Raw genomic sequence first — 25719 nt, forward strand, 5'->3', positions numbered from 1 at the left:
CCAGACCAGCTGTAAACTGGACTTGGAGGAAACCTTCAGCAGGAAGGAAAATGGAGATCTCAGATCTGATGTGGAGGAATTAATAAAATTTTAAATTGGGGAAGAGAGTTAACACTGAGTTAACACTGCACGTGCTGAAAGGCTTCATGCTGTGTCTGTATGATATTACACAACTCTCAGGATATTGCTTTTTCACATGCCATAGTGATATCCATGACATTAATATTTTCAGATCCAAGTTGCCGGTTCTCCTACTATGAACTAATGTTTGCTTTCTAAGTATCACGCTGGCTTCTGTAAAATACTTATAATGTAAATTTGCACTCTGTTTCTGACAAATTACACAACTGCATGTCTTTCACCAGTTATGTTACCTGAATCTAATCTCTGAGTAACCTGCTCACATTTTCTTAGTTCAGTAAATGAAGGTTTGTTTTAACAAACTAACTGCTACATGCATAAATGGTAAACAGTAATTTACTCCTGGGCTTTGAGATCTTACTCTGAATGTTTGGAGCCCTGGACTGGGACTGAGACTGCTTTACAAAGTCACCTCAGTGCCACCGTTTCCAATCCATAAAATGAAGATAGCATTACCTTCATTTTACTGTGCACTGAGACTTAAGGCTAAAAAGGAGAGTATGAAAACCTTCAGTTTTATTTTCCTCTTACACTGCCCTAAATCAGAACTTTACTGAGGATTGAGGGAGTCTGAGCAGCACAAAAACACTAAAAATTGGAAGAGAGAAAACTTCAGTTTTGAGCAGAGCAAGCTGGAAAACAGGGCCACTCGTGCACAGGAAATTTTGTCATTTCAAAATGTGGTTTCAGTCTGAATCACAACAAAACCCCAAGAGTTTCCAAATTCCCCTTGAAATGGAAATTCTGAGAATTTTGGTCTGGAAACGCTGAAGCAGGGTGTTTCTGATACCCACCTCCCGCCCCAGACCTGCAGAGCGAAATCAACTTTCTCGTCAGCTTGTAGCGGTGCCGCCACCAGCTTCCCTGAGAAGGTGGGAGGCTTCCTGGGGACACCTACGGTGACATGTCCCCGGGAGCCTCCCCGAGGATCGGTGGGCTCTGAACATTGATCTGGGAGCCCTTGTCCCTGTTGACTTCTTGGGTGTTGGATTGCTGGGTCCTGGCGGTACATCAGGTGGTTGAAAGGGCTGTGTGAGGAAGACAGGGGAAGGTGGAGGCTGTTGGCAGGGTAGAAGAACCGCTTTCGGTTTGTTGCAAAAGGCCCAAACCATTTCTGCAACAGCACTTTGCCCTGCAGCCGTGGACTGCATCCTCCTCCCACATGGACCTCCCTATGGTTGGGATGACACCTCTGGAGTCTCTTGACAGAAAGGGTCTTATTTGGTATGGGTATGAATGCCACAGCTTTGAAAATGAAATCTAGTTAGGGAGTATCTTCCCTGAATTTTTTTTCTGCAGAAAGACTGGAAGAGAAAATAATGCTGGGATGAGAGACCTGGAAATGACTGGTGGAGCTGGTGCTTGCTGGAGTGCTGAAGTCGTTGCTCACATGCCTTTATACTGCCCGGGTGAGCACATATTTACCCTGCCATGCTGTTATTCCTACAGAAAAAGTAAAACCAAATGTAAAAAATGTGTAGGTAGCTGCAGTGTTAAGACTGCGACTGAGACACATATCTGTACTGTTTCACTGTCTCCTTGAACACCTTCTCAACCTTGCTTTGTGTCTACTGTCTAAATTGTCTAAGACACGGGCCATTTTTGGCCACTGAACAGTATTTGTGCATAAGATCCCCACTTACTGTTTTTTATTTGTCATTGCAACCAAAAAGCATGCTTAAATTTAAACTTAAGAAATTTTTTTTGTCTTAGCGTGGCAGGAAATATTTTTATCAGATTTCTTCAACAATGCATTTATAGAGGTGAGTGATAGATTCTGCAAGTCTTCATGACTTCTAGGGCTGGGATCCGGCTCACTTATTGGCATGTCTTACAACAAACCAAGCTGCTTGGCTTCCAGCTATCAGTGCAGAGGAGGACAGGCCTCCCATAGGTCCTGTGTTGTAGCTTCCAACCCTATGTAGATGTCTCCGACACCCCTGGGTGTCTCAGCTCATGGCAGATACCAATCTTTAGGCAATCAGATCAATCTGTAGGTGTTTCCATGTGAGCTGCTGCCTGAGCTCCCAGTAGAGTCAATGGAGTCAATGGCTGATGCTGTCCATGGGGTCTGGAAAATTATTCAACCTAGGTGGACACTTGCATTTGATAGCTGAGTGTCTCTAGACTCTTATCTCCACTGTGATGGGACCAGCTCACATGGAGACACCTATATGAAGGCACCTATGATGGCATATTGCAATGTGCAGGCTGAGTCTTACACTGCAGATTTCTGGAAAAACACATTTTCTCACACTCGGGATCCTGGTAGTAGTATAGCAGTATGTGTATTCCCACCCCTTGGGGAGGATTAAGGGAGCTCCACTGCCCTTAGATTGTAAAAATCTATTACTTGCTTCCATTATCTATTTTGTAGACATCATTGCTAGAGATCTTCTTGCCCAAATATTTTAGTTTCCTCCTGCATTTTAAAGGTTAAATGTGATGATAGTACATGGGTGATGCGAATAGAATAAAATTTCCTGCAACACATTCCTGAGTTTGTCACACCTTTCACTAAAATGAGAGGGCAACGGAAAATAAATCTTGTCTTTTTCAAAGCTTAGATCAATAGCAAGAAGTACAAGCTGCCTTTTAAACATCCATAACAATTTATTTTTACAGTTTATTAGTTGTTCAATGCTGAGAAAATCAAAGTCTACAAAATAAAAGTATCAACCACCACATCTCATGTAAAATGAGCAAGAGCAGCCATGGAGAAAGCACAACGGTGACGGTGTCCCTTTGACCACAACCTCTTCCAGTAGTGCCGTTTTGCTACCAGGCTGGGTCCTACGGATTTCTAGTTGCTCTCTGCCTGTCGTATTGAAGGTTCAAGTCTCAGACATAAACATTTCCACTCAGGGCCCACAAGACCTACCGAGAGGTGAAGTACAGCTCAACTGAGATAAAGTATGTATACAGTTCCCGTGCTGGAGGTGACTCAGGTTCGGACTCTCAATGTAGACATTAATAGCTAGGAAAATTAAAACCCATAATAGTTGTCCAGTCTGTAACCCACTACTGCTTGCACGTCCCTTACCAGCAGTGTGTCTCTCTTAATTTCCAAGAAACAAAAACAAAATATGGTGAGATCCCTTGAGTCAAGCTGGCTAGGGAAAGGAGGAAAAACCACTGGAGCAGTAGGAGACCTATGACTCTGCTCTTGCTATCTGCACAAAAAATGTGCATGCTAGGAGTAGATGAAATACTAGCCTTTTCCAGTGAAATGCCCTGAGCAGGACAAGCCATGCCAACCTAACCACAGCGCTTAACAGAGGTATGTTAGCAGTAAGTAATGTGTATCAACTGAATGAAGCCGAAGAGCTTAGTAGCACTGCTTGCAGCCTTCAGAGCAGTTGACAGGTGTGAAAACCTATCATGTATTGTGTAAATGCAGATTGTTGTTTGCTCCCATACAAAATAACAGCATGTAATAGATCAATACACATCCATCTTTATAAAGATATGTAGTACAAGTAAGCCCTATTCCAACAGTAATAAAAAAAGCCATCGGAAGTATAAATATCAAGGCTATGGAGTAAGTATAACTCAACAGGAATGCAAACTAATAAAACAATGACACATACACTATCACAAAACAGAAAATTACACTCAGATCTCATATCTCCTGAATTATAAGGAAGGGTTTCATCCCATTTTGCTTTGTCATATACCATGTAAGCTCCTATAGCTAATCTGATCAGTCTGGGCACTGTTTAGAGTCAATGCAGAGAAACAGATGCTTTTAGACTATGAGTCATTTGGTCTGTATGTATCTGTCTATATATCTGTGTGTGTATATATGTATGTGGTATAAATAAACATGCACATCTGCATAGGTGTAGGCAATAGGGTGAGATGAACTGCTCTCTAAAGGCAGTTGTTCCTCCCCATTGTCTGCCTCAGACATAGATGCTTGTATTTTGTCAGACGAACCCCATCCTATCAAGCTGAATATGGCTAAAAAGAAGCAGAAGGCCATTAAAACTTCACAAATTCCCAATAAGTGCACATCAAGTATTGTGTATGTTTGAGTCTGTCCTCAAATGCCTTTACAGTAGGTTCTTTGATGCTCTGCAGCTACGAAAGGAGCTGTCAAATTAATCAACTCTCACAATCTGCCACATCGTTTTCTGAGCTGGAGGAATAATGTAGTAACTGTTGTGGAAGGGGCTAGTCCAAAATAATTGGGAAGGGGGGGGGGGCGATGACGAATGCATGTGTATACTGAACCATAAGGGAATCCAGTAAGATTTTGAGCCTATGTGTAGAGGGTAAATGGGTTTAATTTCCTTTTCCAAGAGGAACAGTGTGAGGAGGAGAAAAGTGTGACTGCGTTTGACCCATCTGGATAGGGAAGGGATGGGGTACATCAGGTGTCCAGCATCTCTCTTTGTGGGGGAAGGTGGTGTGTGGGCTGTAATGACCGTGCCGCCATCTAACACGCTTGGGTGAGCGGTCCATAGGTATGCCTGGTCACTTCTGAGAGGCTGCAGTTATATTAGCAATACATCTGCTGTATGGTAGGAGGAGGAGAAGTGTTTCTGGGAAGCAGTTTCAGGCAGGGCTCCTTCCCCATCTGTCAATGATGGGGTGCACTCCCTCTACCCGTATTCTGTAGGTGGAAAGTCACTCTGTCCCTATAAGAATTAATCTGTAATATTTTCTGCCTCCTTCATGCATTAGATTTGAGTGTCCAGGCTTCCTCCTCGTTTGCCACTGCTGGTTTTGGAGTTGCTGGTACAATCTGATTTCTTCTGTAGCAAGGCATTGATTTCATGAGTTTGGATCTGAATGCTGCAATTCCCTGAGAAGTCTTCTCTACAGCAGGAAAAAGACTTTACTGCAGCTGTGAAGAGGCAGGTTTTCTATGGCTTCTTCTATATTTACTGTGAGAAATCACACAGTACGTTTTGCAGAAGACACCACTTAGGATCTCAGTTGCTATTTCATCTGGTATTGGCTATTTTGTCACTTGTTCCACCACAGGGCCAGTGAAATGTAGATCATTCTTGCCAATTTTTCACCTAATATATTCTCAGAAATCCCACAATGGCCCAGGCAATCTGCACCATGGTTGACCATCCTCACTAAAACATGTTTCAAAGTGTTGTCTACATTTTCTATGACTTTATCCTATTGTGAACTGGCAAAAAAGCACTGCTGATGTGGTTTCACAAGGTCCTTCTCCTTTTCGAGAAAAATCCCCATTCAGCAGAGAACCACAGCCCATAAGTAATTAGTAAGGAACATGAAGAGAAATGTGAATTAGCAGAGAGAGAAGAAAAGGAGAACTCCCAAATGTCAAATAGGGACATCTTGCATTAACTAGGTTGGGGAGCCTGTGAACAGTAACAGCCTTCGTGCATCTCAGTGTAGTAATAGAAACAGCGAGGAGGCCAGACTAAAATAAGTCTGAAGCACAAAGTTGTCATGACATGATTGAGAAATCAGGGGGACGAAGGAAGAAGAATTACGTGGTCATGGTGGCAGATGCTCCACCAGACTTCCCACAGGTTAGCCAGAAAGAGAAAGACTGATTGTGTAATCTATCTGAAACCAATATATTTGCATAATTAACCTTAATTTCCCCATGAGATTCATTTTCCACCCAGTATTTGAACTGCCATTCTCAGTTCCACAATGGCTGGGATAAAGCGTGCTTTTTGATTTCAAAAGCTCTGATTCCTCCTTTTCTTGTGCTGGTATTTAATAGCTGAACCAGACAACCCAAAATCCAGGGCCATTCATTTAAGAAAGTAGTCAGAAATCTAAGCAGTGTAATACTGAGATAGCTGATCCAGTTGATAGCTCTTCCACTGATAGAGAATTTTTTTTTTTAGATTTCACAATTTCCTGGTTCCGTCCCACTTACTGTATTCTCTGCTTGGTGAGTCACGCAAAGACAGCAGGAATGATAAGAACAACAAAAAAGATAGCTGTTAAAACAGAAAATCATCACAGTTAGCACCTGGTTTTATCTGTAATTATTGCAATTATTCTAACTGGGAGAAACAGGCAAGACCTGGGATAGGGGCTTATCTTGCCCCTATGCCCTGAAGCAATGGTTCTTACATATTGCCCCACTGCTTTACCCCCAGGGGCAAACAGGACCCAGGCAGAGAGGACCTGGACAACTAGAAAGCAACCACGGCCAAATAACCAGGGACTACTGATGCTGTGGTCTCTGCCAGTTTGCAATATTCCTCCTTCCCTTCCTTTATCTCACTCCATTATTCCTCCTTATTATAATGTGCGCTACAGTTGTCAGCAGACTCCAGCTGGAATCAAGAGCCCTTGTACAAAGTCTTGAGTATATGCACAGTAAAAAATAATTTCTATTTTAGCAGCTAATTGTTGAATGGAAAATGGGGAAGGGGGAGAAAAAAATCTCTTCGGACTGAGCTAAATGCTTCAGTTCAGCTATGAGAAAATATTTTATTTGCGCATTCTTTTTTTACTCATTTGAAAATGTGAAAGTAACACATCATTTAAATATTTACATTTTCCTGTTTTTTCCAATTCAAGTTATTCACTGAATTCACAGAAAATTTCAGAGAAAGAATCTGAAAATTGCTTCATTTAAATCTAGACTTGTGGTTGATCTGTTTTCTTTTACATCCCTTATGAGTCTTTGAAAACCTCTCTATAAAAAGCTTAAATCTTTAAACAGTCTCTATTTACACTTTCTTTACTGACTTCTCACCCAATACATGGACATAGATGAGTCTTGCAGTATATTTATTAGCTCTTATAACAGAGATGGATCTTTTCAGTAGAACAGCAAATTGAAAGGCAAAGTAACTGCTTTGGGGGATGGGCTGAAGTCTGAGTCCAATTAACAAAATAGCATACCTGTCACTGGCAGTATCACAGATGAGGAAAAGGATGGATGAGTCGAATCTACAAAGAGAGAGAAATTCTTGATTTTTGTATCGATTTGCTCTTCTGGTGATGAGCATCAAAGCAGTGATGAGGATAGAGTCAGGCTAGGTCTGACAGCTCTCCCTCTGCACAGCAGACTTAATAATTGCCATGTTTGTTTCTTGGCCATCAATAAACGTTTCCAGCCTGGATAGCAACGTATGTGCTGATCTGATATCTGTTAATAGTGAGCATGAAGTGAACTGTATCTTCCAGGCAAGGGAACCAGCTAAGGTCTTTATTTCATATGAGATTGGGAAGGATGACCTTCAAGGTGCCAAGCTAGGATTTAGAAACACAGCTTCAGACAGGACCTCTTTTTCCCCAGAAATGTAACCCAAAACTTCCTTGGTGCAAGAAATTACTTTAATTTCTCCCTTATCCTGAAAAGGAAGATCTAAACTTGAGTCAGTATGAGATATGGGCAGGTTTTTAACAAGAGGTTCTGTAAGAGTGATCTCTTGATAAATCTCTTTGTGCTGAATGCTGGGGCAAGAACTGAGAAAGGGGAGAATATTTCTTATCCAGCCCCATTAAAGACATCACATCATAACAAAGAGAAAGGCAACACTTTGGGGGAATAAATATTTGGTGCACTAATTACAAAGACCTGACCTTGCTCAGGTCTCAGTGTACTTTTGCAGGAAACTGGAATTATTTTTCTGTTGAATTAAAGGCCAAGATGTCCTATTTCATCATCCAGTCTCATGTTTCTCATAATCCTAATTTTCAAACATTTGTAATCTCTGACTATTCGATAGGTTGAATCATTTTCTAAGACTGGTTTGTTGATGGGTTATTTCCATCATAGCAAGAAGTTCTTTCATCTTGATAGTACCAAGTGAAATTATCAATGGAAAAAAAAACCCCATGACTGTCCTAAAGGAGGAAGAAAGGCCAGACAACAAATTGTGACTGCTGTACCTGAAACACTCTGAACCGGGCACCACAGGGAAACAGACGGATCTATGAAGAAGGGGAGAAAGTCATGGGTCAATGCTGAAATAGTCTGTCCAGTGAGAAAGGTGATTTATTCCTACGGTCAGAGCAGCAATCAGAGGCAACGATGGCCAAGGGTCTCCTGAAAGATCACTCTGCAGGCAAAAGGGCCTGCCCAAACCATCCTGCTGTACCACATGGCCTGGTATAGGACACAAGGCCTGGCATTCACCTGACCTACCATTATGTAGATGTGGCCTCCAAGATAGTCATCTGGGCTCTGCTATAGTAACTGGGGAGAAACAAGTCTTTAAAAGGTGTGATTCATCTCATGCTAAAATAGATGTGAAATAGGGCAGCTAGCACAGCACCAGCAACATCTATTCCCCTCGATTGGTTATAAAGACAGTCCAACTCAGATGTGGAACTCTATGCAGTAGGCATGTACAGTTCAGCAAGATTAATTTCTCCTTAAAGGCTCAAGTACTGGTGAAAACCATTTTTTTCCACTCTCTGTTGGTAGGAAAAGTCATCTTGTGTTGACCTTTCATTGGCTCCCACCTCTTTAAAATTCAACCCCTGCCTCAGAGGAGGTTGGGACGGTAATGAAAGCCTGAGGACTGTAGAGGTGGTGGACAGCTGGGTCCTTCCATCTTCAGTAGCTCCTTCTGACATCCAGACAGAGCCCCAGAACCTCAGTGCTGTCACAGATGCTTGGGAAAGGGGGTCTGTTTTCTCTCTGCATATTGAACTCATGTGTTGTAGAGTTAGGAGAGATGCCATCAGAAAAGGTGGGTAATTTGTGTGGAGTAAAGGCCATGAAGGTCAGGGTATTTTTTTACTTAACACATATAAAAGCAAGAGGCAGAGGTTCTGCAGCCTCACTTGAGAGGTCTGCTCCCTCCCTGAGCTGTGAAACTCAAGGTGCCAGACCACAATGGTGCATGTCCTGCTGAATCTGGGTCCATAAAGACTACAGTTCAATGTTGGTGGGCTTCTTCCTGTCTCTTTGTTCAAAACAGCATCCTGGGTGTTAAATTAAGAACTGAACCACATGAGTCAGGTTTAGCTATGGACTAGCTAAACTCCGGATCTGAAAACCCTGAGCAATCATGAGGGATGCTTAGATATACCTTTTGCAGTACCTTACTGTGAAGTGACAGAAGACGACCAGTAGCTTCCAGGAAAGAGAAAGAGAAAGGCTTATTCTACTGTTCTCTTCCCAGTATATGACTGTGGATTTATCTGCTCACAAATTCCTGCAAATTTGCCATTAGTGTGAAAGGACACCCAAGACAAAGTAGGATGCAGCTATGTGCTTCCCAGAGATGTCATCTCCATCAGTTAAAGATGACATCTCCATCAGTGTCAAAGTCCTGAGGTTGCTGATCTCTCCATCCCAAACCCCAAGCAGGTTGTTCCCTAGGACTGATGTGCTGAGTTGGGGGGTCTGGACCCTGCATGAACAGATCATGACACCAATGTGATGTCAAAGCAACGATCTTACCTGGCTCAATAGTCTGTGGCAGCCACTCATCACTATAGCTGCTGTCATTGGTGCATTGCATGTCAAGGGGGGTCCAGATGACTTGGTCATTCACCTTCTTGCATGTGCGGGTGCCAGAGGTGGGGGGTCGCTTATCAAAACCACTCTGGCATTTGAAATGTAATACTTGTCCTATGTAATATTGTTTGTTCAGTCTTAAAGAGGCATGTGGAATAGTCTTGGGAGGACCACAAAAATCTGGAGGATTACAAGGCAGCAGATGGTTAAGCAGATAAATTTTACCTATTGCTTTTGTTCTGGAAACAGCATTATTTATATTCTTACAAAATATAAACAAGTAGGGCATACCCAGCCTTCCTAATTCTTTTTTAGGATATAAAGTACACATTTGCTTACAGCATATGACTTATTCAACCAAGGTGTTATAGCAATTGTTTCTTTCTCTCTGACTGTCAAAATAATTAAAAATGACTCATCATCATTCTTACACTTCTTCCATGAAAATCAGTGGAAGGAGCATTACAGTAATGAATGGGCTCACTCTTACCTTTCGGGTCAAACTCTGAAAGGTTTTCTTCCTTCTGGGGTTCAGAGCTCTGTGTTTTTCTTGCTGGCTTCTGTGTAAAATCTAACTCCATTGTGGGATCCGTTGACAACAAAATTTTCTTATCTGTGGGAGAATTTACATTTGCTGAATTACAGCAGGACATATAGCAGAACAAAGCCAGAGCACCCGAACTTCTAGAGGCAAGATAGAATTGTTGCAAGTTTTAATTTGCAAAGATAAGCACAAATGATCATTAGTTAGAGCAGTGCCCAGATGTATCTTATACTGACTAACTCTACAAGTGTAGAAAAAGGACAATAATCACTTACCAATGCATTGAAATTCCGTGTAGGACCAAGTAGCAACCCCTTCTGTACGCTGACACCGAATTCCCAAGTACTGGCCACTTCTTCTTGTGTAGCCATCGTCACATTCATAATACAGTTTGGTCCCCAGTGGATATGATTCAGCAGCAATATCAGCAAAGTCAGTCCTTGGAAGAGCTGGGCATGCTTCTACAAACAGAAAGCCTAAGAATCAGGACAGCCTGTGCATCTACTATATTCACCAAGGACTTCCCACATCTTTCTGTCTTACCAATACAAGATCATGCCCAGAGCTCAGTTAAGTATCTAATTCTGCTCCCAGTCACGGGGCTAAAATCACAGCTGAGGGATGAAACTGAATGTCCTGAAAGGAACATGAGGGAAGCAAAGCTTTGTTTCTTTGATTGTTTCTTAGCCAAGGAGAGGCTCTGAATATCTGGCAAAACTATTAATTATTTTAAGTGAACATTTTTAATTTTAATTTTAGAACAATCTCACCCTCCAAAGCCGCCTTCACATTGGAGTTGGTTATTGCCATTGATAAGTATAGATTTGTTCAGGATACAGCAAAATCCCTTGGGAGTGTCTCCACCAAGCGACATGAAGGCTGTGTTTGTCTACACTTTTTTTGTTAGGAGGGGCTGATTCAACTCCCTTGTGTTTCTTCTAGAGGAGAAAGAATGCTGGAGCAAGGATGTTCTGCAGCAGCTGGGAGTGGTGGTGGGAGGCACCAGGTCTATCAGCCAGCTCCAGCCCCCGCTGCCTGAAGCAGGCAGTTGAGCCCTTTCTGCACTCAGCAGACGGGCAGCGTGAAACGCTACCAACATTTTCTTAATGAAGCTCGTATCGTAGAGCTGCTGCCTGCACCAGTGAGGCATAATAAGCAAAACTAAGTCATTAAAAGTTGCAATCATCTATAAGCAAACATTGGAAAGGGGAGTAGACTCTCAATTCTGTCTGAGCACACCAAAGAGCAACTTACTGTGAAATAAGTTTGCAAACCTAAATATAACTTGTCCCAAAACAAGGACATGAAGTGCTGTGTCATCAGCAAATCACATCTAAATATACTTCTCAATCAGTTGGAATGAATTAAGTTAGATCATTTCAATGCACTTGAAAAGCTCACTGAAGCTGAGCTGGAGACCCAGAAGTTGATAAGGCACTACTTAATGATTATTTAAGGCCTAAAGGCTGAGAAATTCAAACACAAAACAGGCTGGTTGCATCAGGCCTGGCATTCGGGATCTTTGGGTGCATGATCTGTGGCCCTTTATGCTTATGCATAATAGTAACAGTGATTATGAATAAAATTTCTTAGTCATTGTGTCTTCAGATTTTCTGCAGCCGTAATTAATGCAGCCTTAGCAACCAGCAAGAATGACTGCGAAAGGGCCTTGAATTCCTCTTAGTTGCTCATCATTTGGCATCTGCCCTTGGCTCCCAAAGTGCCTTCTCCTTGAAACAAAGCCATGCTTTGCTGACAGCAACCCAATCAGTGACTCCCAGACCCAGTCCTGCAATGCCCTTTTCTTTCAGAGCCACCCGTCATTTTCTTGCTTTGATATGTTCTGCCTTTTTTAATTTTCATTATCTTGCCACTTAGTAAAAGTCACAAAGTTTGAGGAAGGCAGCAATGAAAAGTATTGTGAGTGACTTAACAGCTGAGCTGTGTGAGGCATATTTTAATCCCCTTGTATCTTTGTGTTATCAAAGGATTCACCGTGTAAACTACATCAGACTGTGGCTTCGAGAGAAGCGACTGTACCCGAAATAGTTAACCACATGGTTTACCACAGACTGTCAGGGTGATTAAAATTAAAGAGTTATCAGATTAGCAGCGAGTTGAGATCACGTACTCTCACTTTCCCTGAAAGCTAAAAGCATGTTTCCCTCAAGACTTCAAAAGCATCTTTGAAGCAGACTGCAGATCTGAATCTCAGCACGAGGCACTCAAACCTACAACTCTTTAGTCTCTTCTTAAGAAAACCCACAGCATTTAGCCTACTCATCATAAAGGGCAACTGTTGTTTTAATCGATGATCAAATGAAGTTAGGTTCTTCTGAACTTGCAAACGTCAGATAAGGATTGGCAGAAATGGTGCACACGGGTGATGGCGAGCAATACCCACCAAGCTGGCACTCTTGGATCAACTCATCCACCTTGCAACTGGATCTCACACAACATCCACATCACTCAAATTCTTGTCTTCTCACATCTAAACCACTGCAGTATCTACTTCTTTGGCCTTTACAACCATATTCCTGTCTCTGATCTAGAAAGCATTTGGAAAGATGAATTTCCTAGGTCTCATTGTGACCTTCTGTTTGCTTCCCTCTGTTGACTTCTAACTGCTTCACTGTCACATCAAATATTTTGCTTCCGTTTTCAAGAACCTTCTGCTTATCAACCATCATAACCTTTCAAAACATTGGCTTCTGTTCCCATGCTAGACCTCCTCACCAACATGTTTGATACTGAAGTCATGAGCTTTTGGGTTTATTGTTGTACCAGTCCTCACACTGGGAGGAGCTGTGCATAATTATGGACATTTCAAGATATCCATTGCCGTTATCCTCCTTCATTGTTGTGCTGGTTTTGGCTGGGATAGAGTTAATTTTCTTCACAGTAGCTAGTAGAGGGCTGTGTTTTGAATTTGTGTTGAAAACAGTGTTGATAACACCGGGAAGTTTTCATTACTGCTGAGCAGTGCTTACACAGAGCCAAGGCTTTTTCTGCTCCTCACCTCACCCCACCAGCGAGTAGGCTGGGAGTGCACAAGGAGTTGGGAGGGGACACAACCAGGACAGCTGACCCCAATGACCAAAGGGATATTCCATAACATATGGCGTCATGCTCAGCATATAAAGCCGGGGGAAGAAGAAGGAAGTGGGGAACACATTCGGAGTGATGGCGTTTGTCTTCCCAAGAAACTGTTATTCATGATGGAGCCCTGCTTTCCTGGAGATGGCTGAACACCTGCCTGCCCATGGGAAGTGGGGAATGAATTCCTTGCTTTGCTTTGCTTGTGCATGCAGCTTTTGCTTTACTTATTAAACTGTCTTTATCTCAACCCATGAGTTTTCTCACTTTCATTCTTGCGATTCTCTTCCCCATCTCACTGTGGGGGGACTGAGCGAGCGGCTGTGTGGTGCTTAGTTGCCAGTCGGGGTTAAACCATGACAGTACTTTTTGGCACCCAACAGGGGGCTCGAAGGGTTCGAGATAACAACAGATATGATTGGAATGTGCTAGATTGAGTTTATAGGTGTTTTTGCTATTTAGCTATTAGTTGGCAGGCTCCTGTGCTTGCCATGGGGCTTGCTGCCTTACTGTATAGTAGACTCCAGTGCTCATTAGTGGCTGCTTTTTGCTTTCGCTGCTCACTGTAGTGCTGTACTGTTTATCATCTCACTGTGCTCTGCCTGGGAACGTTTTGGTAACAGCAATGGCGATGCGCCTGGGCTGGCAGATGGCTGGGGCATCGCTGCTGTTTCTGTGCTGCTGTCCTGGACAGGCTGGGACTCCTGTGTGAGCTCGATTCGAAGGGACTGCGACGTATGGATGAGTCCACATGGGAGCAGGACACCCCAAAGCATCTGTGGCTATGAATAAGTCCACACCAGAGCAGGTACGTCTCAAAGCATCTGTGGCCATGGTTTTGTCTGTGCCACAGCAGGTATAGGTCTAAAGGGATTGTGGCCCAAGGATAAGTCCACACTGGAGAAGGTACACCTCAAAGCATCTGTGGCTGTGGGTAAGTCCATGCTGCAGCAGGTACACACTGAAGCATCAATGGCTGTGCATGAGGTCATGCTGGAGCACCTCAAAGTGTGTGGCCATGGATGAGCCCATGACAGGGCAGGTTTACTTCTGAAGGGACTGAAAGGAGTATGGCTGTGGGTAAGGCCATGCTGGAGCAGGTATATCTTTGAAGACATTGTGGCCCATGGATAACCCATGCTAGAACAGGTGCACCTCAAAGTGACTGTGGCTGTAGATATGTCTATGCTGCAGCAGGCATAACTCTGAAAGCATTGTGGCTCATAGATAAGGCTCCACATGGAGCAGGTACACTCCTAAGGGACTGCAGTCTCTGGATAAGTCCAAGACGGAGCAGGGGCAAGAGAAGGAATTTATTGCAATGTTAAACCCAATGGTCTGGTGCAAAGGGACCAGAGGTGGAGATTGTAATGGATATACTTTTAAATTGTTGTAACCCATGATTTGAGTTGCATGTTATAGGAATTACGGTAGCAGGAACCACCTGACCCAATGGAGGACAAGCCTTATAAGAAGTGAAAGTGCTGCAGTGACCCAACCTGATCTGGCTTTGGTGCCCAGTAACTCCATGCAACACACCAGCTCTCCTGTCCTGAGTGACCACCATAACAGATGGAGCTCAAAGCCATGGGCTAAATGAACTCAATGGACATTTTGTGGGCATTTTATGGACATTAAAACACATTTTGCAAGGATGTTCCATAGACTAAGGGAATGATATCTGCATATTTTATCAAAGAGTGAGAAGGAAGGGGGGCAGGGGTGGTTAATGAGGATGTATTGGATAGTGTGGGACCTGAGCATGACATAAATGGTACGGAATAAGGAGTGGAGGATGTGCTGGTTTTGGCTGAGATAAAGTTGATTTTCTTCATAGTAGCTGTGGAGATTTAACCTTGGCTGGATGCCAGGTGCCCACCAAGCCACTCTATCACTCCTCTCTTCAACAGGACAGCGAGGGTAGAAAAATAAGATGGAAAAAAACCCCCAAACTCTTGGGTCAAGATAAAGGCTGTTTAATAAATCAAAAGCTAAAGGCTGTGCACCAAAGCAAAGCAAAACCAAAAAGATTTATTCTTTACTTCCCATCAGCAATGGCCAGCCACTTCCCAGGAAGCAGGGCTTCAGTACGTGTAGCGGTTGCTCCAGATGACAAACAAATGCCGCCACTTTCTCCCCCTTTCTCTCAGCTTCTTATTGCTGAGCAGACATCATATGGTGTGGAATATCCCTTTGGTCAGTTTGGGTCAGCTGTCCTGGCTGTGTCCCCTCCCAAGATCTTGGCCACCCCCAGCCTACTGGTGAGGGGGGGTGAAATCTTGGAGAGACAGCCTTGATGTGTGCCAGCACTGCTCGGCAGTAGCCAAAACACTGATGTGTTATCAACACCTTGCTTACTACCAATACACAGCACAGCACCATGAGGGCTGCTATGGGGAAAATTAACTCCATCTCAGCCAGACCCAATACAGTTGCTAGTACGGGGCTATGTTTTGGATTTGTGCTGAAAACAGAGTTGATAATGTAGAGATGTTTTCGTTACTGCTGAGCAGTGTTTACATAGAGCCAAGGCCTTTTCTGCTCCTCACCCCACCCCACCAGCAAGTGGGCTGGGGTTGCACAAGGAGCTGGGAGGGGACACAGCCAGGACAGCTGACCCCAATGACCAAAGGGATATTCTATAACATATGACGTCATGCTCAGCATATAAAGCCAGGGGAAGAAGAAGGAAGCAGGCAACACGTTCGGAGTGATGGCGTTTGTCTTCCCAAGAAACTGTTATTCATGATGGACCCCTGCTTTCCTGGAGATGGCTGAACACCTGCCTGCCCATGGGAAGTGGGGAATGAATTCCGTGTTTTACTTTGCTTGTGTGCACAGCTTTTGCTTTACCGATTAAACTGTCTTTATCTCAACCCATGAGTTTTCTCACTTTTACTCTTCCAATTCTCTCCTCCATTGTGCTGGGGGGTAGTGAGTGAGCGGCTCTGTGGTGCTTAGCTGCCAGCTGGGGTTAAACCACAATAATTGTCTTTAAGTATCTTATATATCTTCAGAGGTGCTTTACTTTAAGTGGTCTCTTACCCATCTTTCAAGAACAGGTAGGCACCCAACATGCTGATCAATATTACTTCTGTACTTTCTTGCCTTACATTTGGATCCTAAACTTCCTGTGTTGGTCAGCTATTTGTACCACGCTTATACAAACAAGTCCTAATTATCAGCCAGGACTCCAGGCATTGTGGCAGTAGATGTGATAATAAGTCTTGATAATGACTGCACACTCAGCAAAGTCTATCTGAGAATGGAAGTTATAGTTTGGCCATCAAACCCAGAAGAGCTCCCAGTGCATTGACATTTAGCAACATCACAGGTTCAAGCTAATTGCTGTATTCAAACTCCCACCAGGGAAGAATAAGTATCCCCCAAAGCTGCAGAGGCCATAGGTGGTGACATATAGGTGTGCAGAGGTGCTTCATGGCACTGGACCTCCCGGCATTGTGTGAGAAGCCTGTGCAGAGAGGAAGCAGACCTGGTGAGGTCTGGATCATACTGCCTACACAGAACGTCCTCCAGAGTGAATCATCCCAGAACTTCCTTCAGTCTTTGTGCCTGAGGAAACTGCATGGTTTGCCCCTAAAAAAAACCAACATCCCTGCTGTGTGGGTGATAAAAGAGCCAAAGGATGGGAAGAAGCCAGGAAACTAGGGAATGGCAGTGTAGATTTACTCCTTGAGTAGATTTTTGACTTCTTACATTTTTAGGGGAGATTAACTTTGCTTTTTTTTTGCTGTTTTGCACCTGGTTGGGAATTAGTCTGTCAATTCATTTGAATTGGTGTGACAGGAAAATATAAATCTTGTAAAGGGTTAGCATGCCTAGGCATAACCTGCCTTGTAGGCTCTGGTGGCCCAGGTTTTGCACAGCCCAGCTTCCCCCTGGATTCTGCGTCCCTCCACAGCTGCTCCAGGGCTAGTGTTGGTTTAAAGGACTGCCCTCACATCACCTTCAAATCTCCTCTTGGGGTTTTGTTTGGCTCCTCCTTTTATCTCCCCACATGCTCCAATTCTCCATCCCCATGACAAGGTGCTGCATGTCCCTATTTCCTTCTCTTTCAATCTCAATGTCCTCCGTCTTCCCTTTCCTTCATTCACAAGGTTCATCAACCACCACCTACCATTCTCATCTCCTACACCCCAAAAGTGCCCTGTGACTCCATTTCTTTGCACTTAGAGGTACTAACATGATGGATTGAAATGGGACAAACCGAAAGGTTGGTGTAATTACATTCATGGGCTTTAGCACTGTTATCAGTTGCAGAGTTGCTAGAATCCATAGCTCTCCTATGGCAACTGGGAATCTGCATTTCTCCCCATATTAGTGGACTTTTGGTGCCTACAGCATTTCTGGAAATTTTGGAACTGGTTTCAGATATTGTCATATAGTGAATGGAGACGTGGCCTTGGAATTAGGAGGAGACTACTGAATTCAGATGATAGACATCTGTGAAACATAAAAATTAAAAACTAGTTGTTGCATCCTCTGGTTTGCTCACAAAATTAAGTTTGATAAGTTTTCTGAGACCTGCAAGCCACTCCTTGTCATCTGAGCCACCAGATAGGTGGGATTCCTTGCTATTCCTGCTTAAGTAACGGTGCCTGGTGCCATCTGAGGTCTTAGGGCACCTGGGACCTCCACATAAGCTATCAGATATCACATAGGAGTTATTGGAGGCTGGTGCCAGGTAGAATAGCCAGCCATGCCATCTTTTGCAAGTTCGTTGCCATGTGCTAAAAAAAGCTTAACTACCTTTGTTTACCCTCAGCATCTAGCATCATTATTTAGGCTCAATGGAAAGAAACCCACTAGCTAAATCACCATCAGTGCTTTCAGTGCTTTGGCTTCTTTTCTGAGGTTTCCCATTCAAATACGTTACTGACGCAACACAAAACTGCTCATAGTAGACATGCTGGCAGTATTAGGATTTATGAAGCTCTCCTGCCCATTTCTCTTCCATGTCTGAGTTGGCAGAGCAGTGTGTTAGAGAAGGTATCTAAACAATACATTTTGTCCAGAAGAAGTGAATGGGGAAAATTTCTAACAGGCATTTTTAGTTTTAGGTAAACACAGGCAGTGAGTCATGTCACCTAAACTCAGAATTTCCTCTGTCATGTGGCTGTGTGTCACCAGTGCTGAGATTATTCTGATGTCAAGTTAAAAAGGCAAGGTGCAAAAATAGGACAATTTTCCCCTGAATACAAGGGTGGTAAGATGGGATCGGTAGGAAACAGGCTGCTCTGAAGAACTGGGTGGAAGCAGTGGAAGAAACGAGGCAGTTCACACACCTGCCCCGTTCAGAGATGAAGAGAGCCTCTCCCCAGAGATACCAAGAAATCAAACCATGCCAAAATGAAGACATTTCCCCAGATGTGCCTGAAAAGCTAATTCAGCCCTGGGGGTTCACATGCTGTCTGAAATTATGTGCTCTCTGGATAGAGCATGTCTCTCGAAGATGAAACTGATACGGGTGAAGAGAAGAAATTGATACCAGCAACTGGACTGAAATGGTAATGAACTTTTTCTAACTTCAAACCTTTTTCCCAAAGGGTCCGTTAACAAGCTAGCTACAGCTCTGCCCACTCCCTTCCCCTCTGATTAATGTCATTTATTGTCTATGTGGATTTGTAAGCTGGCAATAGATCCCAGCTCTGGGGCTGGGATGCAGACCTGAAGTTTATGGTAATTTGCCTGGGAGAATTTGGTTAGCTATACTGTAGGTTACACAGACATTCTCCTACAAAGTCATCTGAGTAGTAATGAGTCTGCAGTTTAAGTGACAGAAATACAATGCTGATGAAATCGCCAGGCGCAAGATTTAACGCAAACAGTGATGGAGGAGACATCAGCCTCATGGGGCAGAAGATGGGGTTTAATATTCCTATCAGTGGAGAAAAGGCATGTCATGTTCTAAGGAGTAGGGAATTCAGTGCCTGCTGAGTTTGCTGTACTAGAAGATATCTGTGTTGGAAAGACAGTGTAAAATAAACCAGAATATGAACCATCAGGAGCTGTCCATTAACTCTTTCTAGGACCATAGAAAATTAGGTTTGGGAGAGAGGCACTTCTCCTCTATCTTGGCTTAATAATGCTAACCAGCTGTTTGCCATTGACCTAGGCAGTGGAATCTAATGCTAAAAAAGATGTCCAATATACAGCAAGGGTAGAGTTGGTTTGACAGTGGACTGAGCTTTTAGCCTCAGAAACACGCCTTCTTAGCCCCTTCTGTAAGACATGGAGCTGGGCAGACCTCTCTAGAGGACAGCAGACACCTAAGTTCTCCAAAGCAATGCTTTAAGGTGCTTCTCTCTATCGGCTACAGTCGTGGAAGAATGCTCTTACATGCTCACATCAATAATTAATGTGATTTAGCTAATGCACTGATATCACTTTAAAGCGTGCTTTGCTGTGAGTTCCCAGAAGAGCAGCCTGCAGACCTTGTTGTATCTTCCACGGACCCAGATGTTTCTTGACTGAACATCTGTTCCTCCTCTTCCTAAACACAACTATCCCCATTCATCACCAATTTACTCCTGGTTTAAGGCATGGACTGAGTGCCACCCAGCCAACAAAAAGCAGACATTTCAATTCCCAGTGTAGTCACTAGAAAGAGATTTACCAGACGTGACTCATTGCACCCTTATCTGCAACCTGGTAGAAGAATTGTGCCCTGAAAGTGCTACTGTCTCTGCCCTGGCTGTGACGGGGGTCCACATGTCCAGCTCGGTGGAGATGTTGATGGTGCAGATGGCTGAAGTTAAGTGAGATGAATTTCACGCCCGCCCTGGCATTGAGGCTGGGCTGGGGACTTGGACTGCAAATGTGGAATTGGAAGAGGGAGCATTAGGAAAGAGGGAGAGTGTTTCCTAAGGCAGGGAGAGGGAGGAAAACTAGCCCAAGCACAGTGCACTGCATAGAAAATGTACAAAGCAGAGAATGGGGAACATTTGTTTTTCTTATTCTGTTGTTTCTGGGTGTTTATAACCTTCTTGGTTCTGTGGTAAAGCCACAGAGCTCAAACTCTTTAAAGGCAACCACTGCACATGGTAGCATAGCAGAACACAGTGTCTGGTTTTGAGAATACGGTACGTGGAAGCCTTGTTTTGGTGTGTGACATTTGGGTTTTGAATAGGTTTGGCTACATTTATTTTTGCTTAAATCTATGACTTCAGTAACACCCGCCTCTTCAATATTTTCATCTAAAGCACATTACTGAGAAAGAAAATTAGCTTTTTAAACAGCAGAAGGAATTCAGATCCTTTTCTTAGGCCGGAACTTTATCAGCCTTGCCTTTTGTTGGGTTGGATGGGCAGTAGAGAATATCCTCTCAGAAAATAATTGAACTGGCTGACAAGCATGTACCCCAGTCTTGGTTAACAGTGAAAAAAGGTCTGGTGGGACTCTTTTGATTTCAAATGTGGCTTTAGGACTCATCTCATTTGACTTGTGGCCTCAGCACAGTAATTGAGCTTTTTGCTGGAGCAAAAGAATGTGATGGAAATTATTTGTCAGTGTTGATGATTTTAATGACCTTGTAATGCATGAAACTTTCTCCAAATGAAAAGGGCTGGTATTTATCTGGGGGCTCACACTTTACAAATGGAGAACGTGAAGCAGCAGATGACAGAGTGCTGCTACCCTGGCAGGGCTGAGGAACAGAGAGTGAAGTGAACAAAGTTATGGAAGGACTTTGGAAATGTGAGTTCTGGAGAAGCATTGGAGGGGATAGAGAAAAAATTTGGTAAACCAGGTTCTTCCAAGATTCAGGACCAGGGTCAGGAGATGGAAACAATGGGTAGAAATGCAACAGGAAAAACAGGAGCGACAAAGCTGAACATGAAGAAAGAAAGCAGGGAGACCAAAATTACAACACTCTGAAGGCACTTGTGAGCAAAGTCAAAGGTAGTGGCTTTCTAGCAGTTGCTAAAGAGTGGATTTTTTGCTGTGATAAAAGAGAAGGACATAACATCTCATCTCTGATGAGCTGGGGAGAAGATTTCTCCATCTCAAAGTGGAAGCAGATATTGCAGGATCTCTGTCCGTAACATCTGCTTTTCCTCGGCAGGATCACAATTTTAACTTTTTTTTTTTTTTTTTTTTTTTTTTTAAATTTTAGCTGTATATTGGGGGCCACTGTAGCTGGGAGGTTTATAAAGGTATTTGCTCTCTGGTTGACCTTACAAGAAACACTTGCATGTGTTTGACAACTTTAATTTATTCTACATTGCATTGCAAATCCATGGGAGCGAGCACTAATATGCAAGTATAATGGGAAAGAAATTCCTCTCATTTAAATGACTGAGATCTGGTACCCATCTTGTGTGAATGAAATTCAGTTGAATGAAATTCTTTCTTTTGTGAGTTTTAATCCTTTCCAGGTTTAACTTGCAAATCTGTTCAGTCTATTTCTGTAAGATGAATAGCAAGATGGAAAGGTCTTAGGAGCACAGACCAGCTTTTATCTTGTATTTGACCTTCACCTAGTATACTTCAAGCCTCATCCATGCCTGCAGCTTCTAGGCACTGCTGCTGCGCAGAGTAAATGAGGTATATTTGATGCTCTTCATGAGAAAATCAGTATTTCTCTTATCCTCTTTAGCACTCAGGTGTAGTTTAATTTTTACTAAATGAATGATCATCCCATGCCTTAGTTTCTCCAGATATATATCAGAGGATGTTGCTCTCTCAAAGCACTTTGATATCTATCAGTGAAACTGTTCTGTAAAACAAAGGCTTTTTATTTTCTTTTTCCCCTAATGATATTTATTCTTGATAGTGCATTTTGCCAGACACCCTCTTGCAAACATCTATGGCAGGATCTGTTTACAAAACTGAACTTGCAGTTCAAGCTGGGACAAGCTGAAGAGACTAAGGCAAAATGCCATGAATAGCATCGTATGAATTGAGACATAGTTGATTTTTGATCAGTTTGACCTAGCCTCTTCCCCTTTTCTTTGCTTACGGCTGTTCCCAGGTCTCCTTGTTGATCCCCCTAAGGAATTAAAAACAATAGGTCTTAACAGCCACAATACTTCAGGCATCTCTACAATAAAAACCCCTAATTTGGTAAAAAGTGGTGCTTCTACTATAGTGTATTATTTGCGGGGAGAATTTTTTTTAAATCTGTATAAATACTAGGTTTAAATACTGGGAGAGACATTGAAAATAAATACAGGAAGCTGAGGAAAGAAGAGCTTACAGTGAAGAATGCAATGCTATGCATTTATTCATCAGAGAATTAAATCACATCAAACTGCATAAAATGCAGCTGCTTTAACACCCCTCTGTTTAAAAAAAAAAAAAAAGAACCAACAAAAAAAACAAACCAGAAAGATTTCTTATAAACGAGACTTGCCAGCAAGAAATCTCACAACCTGTCCCAGGCAAAGTAATACAGAAAATGTGATATAGGGGACCTGACTCATCCCAGAACCGATCCTATTTACATATATCTGCCTGAACTTCTTGCAGTGATGCTCTTGCACACAGCACTTAAACGCTTGCCATGGGCACTGGCACTTCATTTGGCAATGAAAATGCCCTGTGAAGGAAAAGGTACAGCATTTACTGGCAAAACACTTTAATGAGAATAAAATCACCTGGGGGTTAAGTATTTGTGAAGGTACTTCCTGCATTAATGAGTTCGGTTATAAGCAACACAATTTTCCCTTGAGATGCCCTGTCCCTAGTAAAATTCACAGCCCTGCTAGAGATGATCCATTAGCGGGTGTAGTACCATTGTATCTGAGAACCTACCTTAGGCTGTATCTGCTCATACCTCTCAACCTGGACATCAGCAGCAGATACAGAAGGAAGTATCACATTTATGGAGCACTGAGAATGTAAGATATTCTTTTTTCCCTCTGAACAAAGCAGTTTAAATTGAAATATGCTAATGTATCACCAGACCATTTCTCAATCCACACACTTGTCACAATAAATAAGCCAAATATAAGCAGTATCACAATTTATAAATGTGTAAAATTATGCTGAATGAATTAACTGCCTCCGTTCAAAGTTTATAGCCACTACTAGTTGGGAGGCGTGGCTGAAAGAATACTTGGTATCTATAGTACCCATAGCAAACTTAGACGGCAGCTTTTAACTGATAGCATTGCCATCAATTTTACCTACAGAGGTACTGACATTTCGGTGTCTATTTTTATATTTCCTAAGGTTGCATGCAAAACGGAAAAAAACCCAAAGAGCTACCTAAGGTGCACAAGGCTGCTTTGATCTGCCCACCGTGCCAGTGATGGGTTGGAGGATGCATGCATTACTCAGACACAAAATACCCTGTAGTGCTTTGGATTGTCTGCAGTTGATGGTTTGTGGGCACAAAACCCATTTCTCTCATTTCCTTAGAATCACAAATTCCTTAAGCTTTTAAGATCTTTCCTTACCTGAAAGGAGTCAGGATGTTGCAAACATCCTCCAGCAGCCACCACAAAAAAGCAAATCATATTTTCCCTCCCCAAAAGGCAGAAATACTCTTACCTGGCTTGTTCCCCTTGACGGATCCAAACAAGAGCCACATCAAAAGGCACTTGAGCTCCATGGGACTTGTTCACATCTTTTCTCCGCAACACTGAGGATGGTGAAGTTTCTCAGAAGCGATGAGCTGGTGCCGACCGAGCTCAGGAACTGCCTACTGCCTGGTTACACCGGTGGGGAGCATCACCCTGTGTGCGCAGCGAGGACTTTGCTCTTTGGTCAGCAAATCATCGTTTCGCTGTACGGCTCCGCAAGAGAGAATAAAGGCTGCTCTCTGTTCGGGTATTAGTAGCTTTTATCCAGGAAATCAAACTTAATGCTCAGTGTGGCGGAGCGTGCTGTCATGTGTAGGAAGTGGTTTGACACATCAGAGTTGCTGACTCCAGAGCTGTTCCACTACAGCTGAGGTCAGTAGAAGGGTGCAAGATTTTAATGGTTTTGTGCAGCCACTCAACCCCAAATCTGTGGTTGGACAGGCATTCGAGGGGGACCATCGCTGTAGGATATTTGTCCAGTGTGTGACAGTGGACCTCAGACACCATCTGCAGTCTCTACCTACAAAGAAAAGATCCCATGGGGTATCGTTCTGGCTTTTTGGAGGTTTTCATGTGCTGATGATAATGCCACACTCCATTCGTTTTTTGATGTATGCATGTTTGCAGTTTCTCTGAGTGATAGCTGAGCTTCTGAAGGATGGACAGCTTGATCAAAAAAGATCTATGAGGATGAAGCTGGCAGGTTTGGAATGGCTTTCTCTTGTTCCTAAATTGTCTAGGCTTGTCATGCTTCAGTGAAATTGGTTCTTCCAAACATCAATGGGAAACTGGAAATGATCAAGGAAGTATCACACTTTATGTAGTTTTTCTACAGCCATTTCCACAGAAATTATTATCTGTTAGTACCTAGAGAATTAGTTGGGATAGACTATAGAAAAACAGATTTAAATTTTCTGTGGTAATCTATCATGACTATCACATACTGGACATTTACTTCTCCTTTATAAATCCTTAATGAATGAAGTCTTCCTAACAGGTATGCTAAGAAATAGATGTGATATACATTTTTAAATGCCACTACAGCTGCATCCATCAGTCACAGCCACAGACACGGAGGATGCTGTGTTAGTATCTCTGTTCCTCATTGTCAGAGGCTCCCCTGTCCTCACCCCCTTAAGGGTGATGGTCCTGTGAAAGGCAGCTTCTTTTGAGTGAGACCCAAACCAGACCTTTTTGGGGTGGTGAATGAAGGTGCCATATCTACAGGAGATTGCACAAATGTGCATCTTCTCCCCCAGCACGTGGAAGGGTGCAAGCAAGACTTTAGGCAGTGCTCAGGAGAGCAGCAGACAGAAGAAATGCTACAGCCCCTTCTCTCTCTCTTCTGAAAAATCTTCCTTTGCCCTTTTCATTAAATCTTTTGAGCAGCTTCACTGATGTAGATGACAAGTCCTCTTGGAGGGTCTGTTGGCAACGAACCTTTGGCCAGGAGATTACTGCCCATACTCAAATGCAATGGGGGACAGAGAAAAAAGTAAGACTTCAGAGCAACTGCTGTGGGTAAAATGCTTTGCTCACGCCAGGGCTGCTCCATGCTCCACAGATATTTACTAACTTTGCTTTAGTACCAAATCATCTTCCAGATTTAATAGCATAATAGGAAACACTCATGCCAAAGCCCACTGAAGGACTTCTTTGAGAGATTTGCTCTTGAAACATCTGTCTGAAAAGTCTTCAACTCCCAATTCTTCACCTTTTTCCAAGATACCTGAAGATAGGCAACTGCATATGCAGAACTGCAGCCATCTGGGTTGGTAAAACATATTTGTTACATTACCTGGAAAGAAATCCCAGACTTTTTATCACAATTTGTCTTCTCTTACTAAACATGGGGTCTGTTCTTTTGAGGTGCAGGGATTTACTTGCCAGCATCTCCTTCTATTTCTTGCCTGGTCAAACTATTTAATTTCATAGCTATTTGCACCATGGAGACAAAGACT

The 25719-nt window shown here is 43.0% G+C and overlaps 1 protein-coding gene across 1 annotated transcript; it reads right to left on the reverse strand.

Moving 5' to 3' along the window:
• Positions 1 to 5826: 5826 nt before the first annotated feature.
• LOC104635357 (interleukin-2 receptor subunit alpha) lies at positions 5827 to 24467 on the reverse strand. Its single transcript, XM_075759220.1, has 7 exons — positions 23727 to 24467; positions 10391 to 10576; positions 10062 to 10184; positions 9515 to 9751; positions 7993 to 8034; positions 7000 to 7047; positions 5827 to 6083 (listed from the first exon to the last, which is right to left on the reverse strand). The coding sequence occupies exons 1-7, from the start codon at positions 23785 to 23787 to the stop codon at positions 6040 to 6042; spliced, it is 741 nt and encodes a 246-aa protein (XP_075615335.1). The 5' UTR covers positions 23788 to 24467; the 3' UTR covers positions 5827 to 6039.
• Positions 24468 to 25719: the final 1252 nt, after the last annotated feature.

This window comes from Balearica regulorum, chromosome 1, assembly GCF_011004875.1.
Source record: "Balearica regulorum gibbericeps isolate bBalReg1 chromosome 1, bBalReg1.pri, whole genome shotgun sequence".
In the NCBI taxonomy this organism is placed as follows: domain Eukaryota; kingdom Metazoa; phylum Chordata; class Aves; order Gruiformes; family Gruidae; genus Balearica; species Balearica regulorum.